At 38.5% G+C, this 12,485-nt stretch overlaps 1 protein-coding gene across 1 annotated transcript in view; it reads left to right on the forward strand.

Moving 5' to 3' along the window:
- Positions 1-12,485, forward strand: part of DSCAM (Down syndrome cell adhesion molecule) — an 845,501-nt gene that overhangs the window by 485,083 nt on the left and 347,933 nt on the right. The window contains exons 7-8 of the mRNA XM_006886768.1: positions 6,529-6,825; positions 7,558-7,833. Coding sequence (XP_006886830.1) covers positions 6,529-6,825; positions 7,558-7,833 — 573 coding nt within the window. The remainder of the gene's footprint in view (positions 1-6,528; positions 6,826-7,557; positions 7,834-12,485) is intronic.

The following is a 12,485-nucleotide window of genomic DNA, read 5'->3' on the forward strand; positions in this document are numbered from 1 at the left end:
TTCATGAAAATTAATAAAATTAAAAAATAGCATAAAAATATTCCTAATGTAAAACTGAGATTACCTTTAAAAATTGGAAAGATTTATTGTATTCATGGTTTGAAAATTGCTATTGAAATAATTTTTAAAAGAATCAATATAATCCCAAACAAAATTACAATAGCTTTCAAAGATCGTTTATTATAAAATTTATACAAATAAACAGACCACCTATAATCTAAAATTAGTTTAACAAAGATACTTAAAAAGTAACGGACAAAGAATCACCCAAATAATCTTGGGGAAAAGAATAAAAGGAGATGAAATATACAAGCAAGTTTCAATGCTTTCTACAAAGTTATATTAAACAAGATATATGGCACATACCAACAACAACAACAGAGATCACTGGAATATTCCTATACATGTATGATCAATTGCTTATCAAAATTACAATATTTAGCAAGTAATACAACAAACAGTACTGGGAAATTTAAGTAAATGACTGACAAAATGAACATTAATTCCTACTTTTTTCAAAAAAGTAATTTGATATAAATTATAGACCTTAATGTAAAATTCAAAACAATAACATTTCTAAAATAAATGTGTAAGAATTTCCTGTAATTTTAAGTAAAGCAGAATTCTTAAGATACAGCAAGCAGTAGATGTAAAAAATGAAGCCCATAATTAAGAATATGGGACAACCACAGACTGGGAGAAAATATTACAGATATACCTCCCACATACCTGCACATGCACTGTAGATAGATGATAGATAGATAGATAGATTAGATAGATAGATAGATAATAGTTAGATGATAGATTAGATAGAGAGATAGATAATAGGTAGATGATAGATTAGGTAGATTAGATAGATAGATGATAGATAGACAGATAGATAGATAGCTATGTGTATAATGAATCTGGTAAATATGTCTGGATTTAAGACTTAAGGTTATCTGTACTTAGGAAATACATAAAGAACTACAAATCAATAACAAATAGGCAAAATAAAAACATTCAGTATAACAATGCGGGGGGAAGACTTACAAATATTTTAAAACAAAAAATATACAAATAACCAACAAAGACATAAAAAACAATATAACTAACTTCTATAGTGTTTATGTCAAATTGCACAGCCTGTATCTAACGATGAATAAAATCAGAAAAAGCCAGTATAAGCAACTGACTATAAAATGATGGGCTTATGTTCCTAAAAGAACAGCACAGAAAACAAACCACAAAATGAAAATAAAGTATGTTACAAATTAAAGGAGAAAACATGTATTGCAGATTAGAGGATAATACAGTTCCAAAGAGAATTTGATTGCTAACTGTAATGAAAAATGTAGAATATATATATATATATATATCCATATATCTATACACACACACACACACACACACACACACACACACATACCACGACACTAGGGATGTCATTGCCAATGTCAGATGAATCTTGGCTGAAAGTAGAGAGTACCAGATGTCAATTAGTGTTTTATAGACTATATAAAGGCATTTGACTGTGTGGATCACACGAACTGTGGCTAACATTGAGAAGAATGGGAATCCCAGAAGAGTTGATTGTGTTTATGTGAAACCTATACGTAGACCAGGAAGTTGTCATATGGACAGAGCAAGGAAACATTGCATAGTTCAAAATCAAGAAAGGAGTGTGTCGAAGATGTATCTTTTATCCATTCGTTTTCAGTCTATAAGCAGAACAGATCATTTGGGTGGCTGGACTTTAAGAAGAAGAATATGGCATCAGGATTGTGTTATACTAACAAGTTGTGTTATGCAGTTGACACAATCTTGCTCACCAAAACTGAGGAGGACTTGAAGCTTTTGCTACAGAAGGTCAAGAACTGAAGACTTCAATATGGACTGCATCATGACAATAAAGATTCTCACCACCAGGCCCATTGGCAGTGGCATGATGGGTTGAGAAAAGATTGAAGTTGTTAGCGATGTCATTTTTCTCTAGGCCACAATAAGCATTCTTGGCATCAGCAGTCAGGAAATCAAAACATTAGTTCCTTTAGTAAAGTATTCTATTGAGCACCTTTCCTGAGTGCTAATGAACAACAATGTCAGTCCAAAGACCACAATGTGCCTGATTCAGGCCATGGTCTTTGCAATGACTTGCTCTTGGACAGTGACAACGGATGACAGAAGAAGAATTGATGCTTTTGAGTGGTGGTGTTGGAGAGGAATATTGAACATACTATGGTCTGCCAAGAGAATAAACAGATCTGTTCCAGAGAAGGTGAAACAAGTTTGTTTCTTGGAGGCAAGGATTTTGAATACTTTGAACATATTGTCAGGAGGGACCAGTCCTTGATAAAGGCCATCATGCTTGGAACAGTGGATAGTCAGCACAGGAGAGGAAGACCCTGGGTGAGGTGGATTGACACAGTGACTTGGCAATAGGGGCAAGTGTGTCAGAGACAGTGAAATTGGCTCAGGATAGGGCAGGGTTAAGGGCAGGTTCAGGTTTATCGGGTTGGTATGGGTTATAGTCAACTTGATGACACATAACAACAACACACATATAAAATTTTAATTATTTGAAGTATAAGAATAAGCAAAAGATATATATAGTGGTAGAAATTAGAATAGTGGTGATTGTGTAGATTGGGTAGGGAATTGATTGAAAGAAGTCCTTGGAAAGTTTTTTGAGGTAATGTACATGTTTGATGTTTTGATTACACAATGATAGATATTTAATAAAATGAATCTGTTTGTACATTTAAGATCTGTACACTTCCCTGTATATAAATTTCACCAACAAATAACTGTAACTGGGGAAAAATGCATAGACAGATATCGATTTGTCGTACTGGGGTGGTTTGCATGTTAGAGTGATCCTGGAAGCTCTCCCACCATTATTTTCATATACCATGAGAGTCAGTCACCCATGGATTTCAGTTTTCAGCAGAACTTGTGTTCTAAGCTATACTAAGGAAGAAAGGATGGTCACCTGTTTCAGAAAATTAGTCCATGAAAGCCTTCGTCATTTACAGAACATTGAGAAAGATTTCAGTGCACTTATTCTGGTACATCAGCACCTGGAGGGGGACAGATTAACAAGAGTCAGTGAGTGGAAGACTCGATGAGATAGAGTGACACAATTGCTGTAGTAATGGACTCAAGTCAAACAGCAGTTGTGAAGATGGCCCAGGAACTGGAAACATTTCCATTTTGTTTTATGTGAAGTGGGAGTCTTCCAGTTCTTTGTTCCTTGTACTTTAACCAGGATTATATTCTTCTTCAGAGACTGATCTTTTGTGATAATGCATCCAAAGACTATGAGACACAGTTTCACCTGCTTCACTGCAAATGAGCATTCTGACTACTTCTTCCAAGATAGATTCTTGGTCCTTCTTGCAGGCAATACTATACTTAATATTTTTCACCAACACCACCGTTTGAAGACATAAGTTCTTCTTCGATCATCTGTATTCATTGTCTAGCTTCCGCATGCTTTCAGTTAAGATACACCATACATCAATTGGCACAGATCTTTCATTTCACTCTTATAAAGTTACTTCGTCATCTTTCATAAGAAAAATATTTGCTATCCTAGGACACCGGCATGTACTACCTATGAATGTAAGTCCCCAGCTGGCTGAACATTAGTTTCCTCTGCTGAAGATGAAATAATCTTTTTCAATTATTTGAAGAATCTATATAAAGTCATAATGAAGATGTTAAAATTAAGGGATTTGAGAATGGATGTTGGTAGACCGTATGGTTCCACAACTCATGAAGTGTTCAGCTGGTCCACCTGGTTGCAGAAACAGGCCTATGGGGTGATGAATGATTCTGTGGTCAGGAGAATTTAAAATGCTCAAAATGCGGGCTCTTCTCAGTTTTGTTGTCCCTCTACCTGCATGTTTACCTAGACCTTCTAATTTTTCCATAATAAATTTATAGTACTTTTGTAATGAAAATCTAAAAGCTGATAAATATTTTAAATGCGTTCAAAATTATTTTAGGAAAAACCTCAAAAATATCCTTTTTAGACATTGTTTATAGTTAGACCCATAAACCACTTTGGAAGTGAACATTTATGTCAGAATCACTTATTAATGTTTAGGGAGGAAACTACAATGTTCATTTATGTATCTCACAAGTCAGGCTTATTGGTACCTTTTCTTCTTTTGACTTCTGAATCCACTTGGCCAACTGACTGGAAGAGATCTATATTTGTTCCCATCCCAAAGAAAGGTGACTCAGCAGAATGTGGAAACTACAGAACAATCTCACTGATTTCACATGCAAGCAAGATTCTACTGAAGATTATCCAAAAATGACAGGAACAGCACATTAGCAGAGAACTACCAGAAGTCCAGACTGGGTTTAGAAGGGGTCGTAATACTAGGGATATTGTAGCTGATGTTAGATGGATCTTAGCTAAAAGCAGAGAATACCAGAGGAATGTCTATCTGTGTTTCATTGACTATGCAAAGGCGTTTGACTGTGTGGATCATAACAAACTGTGGCTGTCTCTGAGAAGATGGGAATCCCAGAACACTTGATCGTTCTAATGTGAAACCTATACTTGGACCAGGAGGCAGTCATCAGAACAGAGAAAGGGAACACTGCATGGTTTAAAATTGGGAAGGGCGTATGCCAGGGATGCATCCTATCTCCATACCTTTTCAACCTATATGCAGAACAGATTATCCGGAAGGCTGGGCTCTCTGAGGAGAAATGTGGGGTCAAGATTGGTGGACGATTTATCAACAATCTGAGTTATGCAGATGACACAACCCTGCTTGCTGAAACTGAGGAGGATCTGAAGCACCTGCTGCAGAGGGTCAGAGACTGTAGTCTCCAATATGGATTGAGGCGCAATGTCAAGAAGACAAAGATTCTGACCATTGGGCCAATTGGCGGCATCAGGATGGATAGTGAAGAGATTGAGATTGTTCATAGCTTTAGTTTGCTTGGTTCCACAGTCAACACTCTTGGCACCAGTAGCCAGGAAATTAAAAGGCGCATTGCCATGGGAAAGTCTGCTGTTAGGGACCTCTCCAAAGTACTGAAGAGCAATGGTGTCTCTCTGGAGACTAAGGTGTGTCTGATACAGGCCATGGTCTTCACAATCACTTGTTATGCATCAGAGAGTTGGACATGACGAAGGAGGATAGAAGGAGAATTGATGCCTTTGAGCTTTGGTGCTGGAGAAGAGTATTGAGAGTACCATGGAATGCTAGGAAAACAAACAGATTCATCCTGGAAAGGGTTAAAACGGGTGGTTCCTTGGAGGCAAAGATTCTGAGACTCTGTCTAACATACTTTGGACATGTTGTGAAGAGAGACTGGTCCTTGGAGAATGACATCATGCTTGGGAGGGTGGAGAGACAGTGCAGGAGGGAAAGGCCCTCTATGAGATGGATTGATTCAGTGACTGGGATAATCCGGATGGGAGTGTCAGAGACAGTGCGGTTGGCACAGGACAGAGCAGAGTTTAGGGCTGTTGTACGTAGGGTCGTTATGAGTTGCAAGCGACTCGATGGCACATAACAACAACAACAACAACAACAACATCATTATTTCTTTAATATATTTGTATCTATTTACCAACAGTAGAAAAACTGACCAGAAGGAAAACATATGGAAGCATTAAAAGAAAGAACATATGAAACATATTAGTATATTTAACATGTTATTTGACATATGAAAACATGAAAAGAAAGGGCACAAAAGTGATAGAATAACAGTGATGGTTTGCTTTTGCTGAATGCTTTAGAATTCTTAGAAGGTCCTATGAAAAACTCTCTCACATTAAGACCTCAGTTTGTATGGAACAGTCTTAAGTTGTGTGTGTTCTCCTGACATAATTACTAATAATTTTATTTCAATCTGAGCTCCATCTCCATGTACATGATGAATTATATACCCATAGTACTTAAACTACATGTAGAGAGATAGAGAATATGCTCATAGGGCCAACATTATTCATTCTCAGAGCCTTCATGTACTTTTATATGCACTGACCATTTATCCTTGAAACAACAAAGTATTTTTTCTTTTGAGAAAATCATGAAGGTGAGATCGTCAGTTTCTTATTTGTTTTATTGCTCTACACAATTGCTGAATGAGTAACACTTAAGGAATTAGCGTGAGAAGGAAGTACAAAGACAAATTCACTTTGGTGTATGGATTTCCTTTATGTTTACAATTTTGGGTGTGGATATAGTTTTGAATTGTAATCTTGTTAGAAGCTGGCATGGCTAACTATGAACATCTGAGTTACACTATTATTTTTTTTATTATGACATTTGGAAATGTAGTTGTGGTGCATTAAGTCTTGCTGGTATTGTATTTACCTATTTTGAAAATATTGAAAATCTTATTATTCATGTGGAATTTGAAATCTTATTATCTGCATGCAATTTTAGCTCCTCTAGTAAAGCCAGACATACTTGGTAGCCACTGCATCTGTGTCTTGATCATTAACTAAATGTACTTGACATTTGTTTAGTGATTTGTATTTGCCACTTTCTGCCGTAATTTGTCTTTCTGCAGATGGAACTCCCAAAATTATTTCTGCCTTTAGTGAAAAAGTAGTGAGTCCAGCCGAACCCGTTTCCCTCATGTGCAATGTAAAGGGAACCCCATTGCCCACGATCACGTGGACCCTGGACGATGACCCGATCCTCAAGGGAGGCGGTCATCGCATCAGCCAGATGATCACATCAGAGGGCAACGTGGTCAGCTACCTGAACATCTCCAGCTCTCAGGTCCGCGATGGGGGAGTCTATCGCTGTACTGCCAACAACTCGGCGGGAGTCGTCCTGTACCAGGCTCGAATAAACGTAAGAGGTGCTTGTCAAATCAGCTCCTCAAAAAAAAACACACATGACTCATTGTAGTGGAGAAGGAGGTTTCTGCATGCACCGAACTGAGTCTTGGAATGCCAGAACGGATGATCTGTTGCTTCCCATTTCCTACTGTTTCCTTCCGACTCCGGAATGGCACTGATTGGGTTAATGTTGGAAATGGCATTTCAGTTTATTTAGTCAGCTTGTTTCTTTGTATCTTTTTTTAACTCTTAGATTTTCCCACTTGATCTTTTCTTTCTTGGTTTTTGCTCTGCATGCCCCTTCCGTCATCTCTTCTGTTTTACTACATTCATGGTAAGCCTTTATGTACATGGTTTTTAACCAACATTCGTAGTGCAACATGGCATAAACTCCATCGTCATAATATATTTTCTAGAAAGACTTAAGCAGTTTATCAATTATGGCCAGTGTTTTCACACAAGCATGACTTCCCAGTGTAGACTAGTTACATGTTTATTGGTTAAATTGCCTTTTATTTGGCAAGTCAAAACATTTTAAGAAAACTAGTTAATAAGTGGTACACTCTTCTCAGTTTCTTTGAAATAAGAACTTCTTTGAATAAATGTCAATATAGAATTTTGGGTTTTTAAAAATACTTGTAAAGATGTGCTTCCATGAAAACAACCTGCTTTTTCCAGGCAAAATATACCCATTTTCCCCACGTGAAATGTACCCTTCAATTATTTTCAAGAGTTTCTTTATGTCTCTCCAGGGCCTGCGAGCATAAGACCAATGAAAAATATCACAGCAATAGCAGGACGGGATACATACATTCACTGTCGTGTGATTGGCTACCCATATTACTCCATTAAATGGTACAAGAACTCTAATCTGCTTCCTTTTAACCACCGCCAAGTGGCATTTGAGAACAATGGAACCCTCAAACTCTCAGATGTACAAAAGGAAGTAGACGAGGGGGAGTACACGTGCAACGTCCTGGTCCAGCCGCAGCTCTCCACCAGCCAGAGCGTCCACGTGACGGTAAAAGGTAAGGCTGCTCGCTCGCTTGCTCCTCCCAAGTAGCCCCTATGTTTTCATTAAAAAAAACAAAAACAAAAACAAACAAACAAAAAAACCCAACCAGTTTCCAGTGATCTTGTTCTCAACTCATGGCGACTCCATGCACAGTGAGATAGGATTATTGCATTTCCTAGGGATTTTTCATTGGCTGATTTTTTTAAAAGATGGTTTGTAGTTCTTCCTTTCTATACCTAAGATTAAGATTGCTGTAATTACTAAGAGTCTTCATGCTTAGAGAAGGATGATTATAAAGACAGAAAAAAACGAGCATACGTTAGATTCTCTAGTCTCTTTCCTAGTGACTCAGGTGGCCTAGTGCTAAGAAGCTGTGTTGTAATAGAAAGGCAAGCCATCACCTGCCCCACAGGAGAAGGATGGGCAATCTCTTCACAACATATGGTGTTAGAGTGACAGCAACAATAAGAGGTTTAGCTAAAAGCTAAGTGGTTTTGTTGTGTACTATAGAGTCGGAACTGACCCATAGTTGACCCTCCAGCAGGTTTTCAGAGGCAATTAATCACACAGGAAGAGATTGCCCAGCCATCTCCAGTGAAGCATTTAGTGGCCTGGAACTATTGTTTGCCTTAGAGATTGCCGCACAGCCTCTTGCCAGTAGGCCACCAGAGCTCCCTAAAAACTAGATGTTGTTGTTATGCGCTGTCGAGTTGCCTGCGACTCATAGCGACCCTATGTACAACATCCCTAAACTCTGCTCTGTCCTGTGCCAATCGCACTGTCTCTGACACTCCCATCCCAATTATCCCAGTCACTGAATCAATCCACCTCATAGAGGGCCTTCCTCTCCTGTGCCGTCCCTCCACCCTTCCAAGCATGATGTCCCTCTCTAAGGACCGGTCTCTCCTCACAACATGTCCAAAGTAAGTTAGACGGAGCCTCAGAATCCTTGCCTCCAAGGAGCCACCCAGTTTAACCCTCTCCAGGACAAATCTGTTTGTTTTCCTAGCAGTCCATGGTATTCTCAATACTCTTCTCCAGCACCACAGCTCAAAGGCATCAATTCTCCTTCTATCCTCCTTAGACATTGTCCAACTCTCTGATGCATAACAAGTGATAGCAAAGACCATGGCCTGTATCAGACGCACCTTAGTCTCCAGAGAGACACCACTGCTCTTCAGCACCTTGGAGAGGTCCCTAATAGCAGACTTTCCCATGGCAATGCGCCTTTTAATTTCCTGGCTGCTGGTGCCAAGACTGTTGACTATGGAGCCAAGCAAACTAAAGCTGTGTACAATCTCAATCTCTTCACCATCCATCCTGATGCTGCCAATTGGTCCAGTGGTGAGAATCTTAGTCTTCTTGACATTGAGCCTCAATCCATATTGTAGGCTGCAGTCCTTGACACTCTGCAGCAGGTGCTTCAGGTCCTCCTCAGTTTCAACAAGCAGGGTTGTGTCATCCGCATAACGCAGATTGTTGATAAATCGTCCACCAATCTTGACCCCACATTTCTCCTCATAGAGCCCAGCCTCCTGGATAATCTGTTCTGCATATAGGTTGAAAAGGTATGGAGATAGGATGCATCCCTGGCGTACGCCCTTCCCAATTTTGAACCATGCAGTGTTCCCTTGCTCTGTTCTGACGACTGCCTCCTGTCCCAGTATAAGTTTCGCATTAGAACGATCAAGTGTTCTGGGATTCCCATTCTTCTCAGAGTCAGCCACAGTTTGTTATGATCGACACAGATCCACAGATTTTAAGAAAATCCACAGCCAAACATATAACAATTTAACTGTTCCTTTGCAATCAACATATACTCACTACTATCTAGTTTTTTTTTTGTATATGTAAAACATGTACAAAAACTAGATAGCAGTAAGTATATGTTGATTGCAAAGGAACAGTTAAATTGGTATATGTTTGGCTGTGGATTTTCTTAATTTGTTGCTTTTATTATATCTCCTTGTATCAAAACCATCTTATAGCAGACCTTTCATTCAGTACATGTGTGGAGATTATTCATCTTTCTTCCCAGGAGCAGCTAGTGAATTTGAACCACGTGCCTTTGAATTGAGAGTGCTATTCTTACCCACTAGGCCACCAAATTAAATGCTGTTTTAAAACAGTAAAGGCAACCAATACGTATCTTTCTATTCGTGAAATGAATTTTGGAACACAATTGGAAGATATTTTTTATAATGGAGGATGACATCAAATACATTTCTCATCTTCAGTAGATGAATAGGTAAAATTAACAAAATAAGAAGCAAACTTTTGAAACACTATACAGATATTTTCCCTCCCTCTACCTAGACTGTCATGGAATGTAATTATCAGGATGAATTTTGGAGATTACATAAATCAACACCAATTTCTTCCCCAATGAAGACCAATACCAAAAATCCCACCAAGGATGTTAAAAATTTTTGGCTGACCTTGAATGAAAACCATTTCTTTTGTTGTCTATATCCAGTTTATATAGCTGCATATGGAATTGTATTTTTTTTCCTACATAATTCAATTTATTTTAGATTAGAATTTGGCTTCTAGTATTATGATTTTGCTTCTTTGCTACACATTGTTCTCCATTAAGTAATTTGACAATGGACCACCAGGAAAACAAATAGGTCTGTCTTGTAGAGGGTGAAACAGGAGAACGAATAGGTCTGTCCTGGAGAGGGTGAAACCAAGTCTCTTCTTGGAGGCAAGGAATTTGAAGCTCCATCTCATGTTCTTGTAGATAGACATCATACTTGGAAGGGTGGAGGGACAACATAGTTGAGGAAGATCCCAGATGAGATGGATTGACACTTAACTGGGACAATGGCATTAGGTTTGTCAGAGTCAGGATAGATCAGAGTTCAGAGCTATTTTATATAGATTTGATATTAGTTCCAGGTGGCTCAATGGCACATAATAACAACAACAACATGATGTCCCTAGTGCCATGGCCTCCTCCAAACCCAGCTTACACTTCTGACAGTTTTCTGTCCATGTACTGTTCCAGTTGTTTTTGGATAACCTTTAGCAGGATTTTCCTTGTGTGTGATATTAGTGATATTGTTTGATAATTTCTACACTATGATGGATCATGTTTTTCTCGATAAACAGCTCTGGATGTGCTCATCATGTTGTGCCATGAAATCGGGAGGACTACTTCCTAGCCAACTGACTGGAAAAGATCCATATTTATTCTTATCCTGAAATTGTATTTTTAATTATATAAATAATCTAGAGGAAATAGGTTGTAAACATAGCTTTGCTAGGTTAAAAAAAATTCATCACACCATAGAGGCATCCTCTAGCCATGCTGTTTCACATAGGGAGCTCTGGGGCCTAGTCTGTAGGAAGTTGTGCTGCTAACCCGAAGGCCTTCCTTGTCTGGTAGTTCGAATCCAGCAGCAGAAACAGGAACATTCTCCTCCCACACATTTTATAGCCTCAGAAATCCAGTGATGGGTCTGAGTTAGTAGTCAGCTCTGACTCCAAAGCAATGCATTTGAATTTTGAGTGAGTCTCTGGTTAAGCAGCCCTGGTGATGCGGTCAGTTAAGAATTGACCACGAACTGAAAAGTCTGCCAGCCACTCTGAGGGAGAAGGATGAGAAGGTCTGCTTCCGAAAAGCTTTGGAAACCTTATGGGGTAGTTTGACTTAGTACTATAAAGTCTCCGTGAGTTGGAATCCACTAGATGACAATGAAATTGGAGTTTGAGTCCCTGGTTACAAAGTGCATAGGATTTTGATGAACTACACTTGATCTCGTTTACAATCAGCTTTGATGGGAAGCCTCTTATGAAGACAATCATGATCTGGTGGGCAGGCCATTGTATTTAAAAGTTGGTTTGGTCCTGGTGGGTAAGTGTTTGATTTACTTAAAAGCTGGGGGTAAACTGTTGGGCGTTTCAAATCGTGTTAGTAATCAATTGTAAGCTAACTGTATCTCATCTCATTGACAAACTAGGGACACCTCTTCACATACATAAAATATATAATTTATTGTTCATTGTCACTGAGTCAAAATCAAATCAGAGTTGATTTTCCAGCTATTTCAGAGGCTGTAAATTACATAGAGCAGAGATTGCCTAGCTTTCTCCCATAGAGCAGTTAATGGACTCAAACTTCTGGCTTTGGGGTTGGCCACACAATTTCTTACCTACTAATCCCTCTGGGTTAGGTATTTATGTATAAAAATGTTTTAAAATTTATTCTGATTACCATATGTCTTATACCTTTTTTTCCCCTGAAATCATTAGAAATTCTTGAATCTCCAGACTATAAGGGCTAAACACTGTTCCAACTTGTATTTATAATGCCAAACATCATTATGGAGCGTCTGCTCCATGCCATGTATTACTCCAAGCTCGAGGAGTATAATGATAAAGGAAAGAGGCAAAATTCTTCCCTCATACAGTTCTTATTCCAGTCAGGAAAGAAAAATAAACAAGTGAATAAACCAGAGCATACCAAATGCTATTCAATACTAGGCAGAGTTAAAACATATTCATAATATAAAGGTTAGTTGTCATGCAGGCTCCGTGAATCTGTTTACTCTTCTTTATTAAAATCAGTTGGTCTGTCATGCCCTTTGATGGGTTTTTACCCACATTTGAACGTTATTAGTTCACTGAGGTATGTAGATCTTCCAAATATTGATATGATTT

Source organism: Elephantulus edwardii, unplaced genomic scaffold (assembly GCF_000299155.1).
Source record: "Elephantulus edwardii isolate Elephantulus edwardi_28Jun2011 unplaced genomic scaffold, EleEdw1.0 scaffold00051, whole genome shotgun sequence".
NCBI classification, from domain to species: Eukaryota; Metazoa; Chordata; class Mammalia; order Macroscelidea; family Macroscelididae; genus Elephantulus; species Elephantulus edwardii.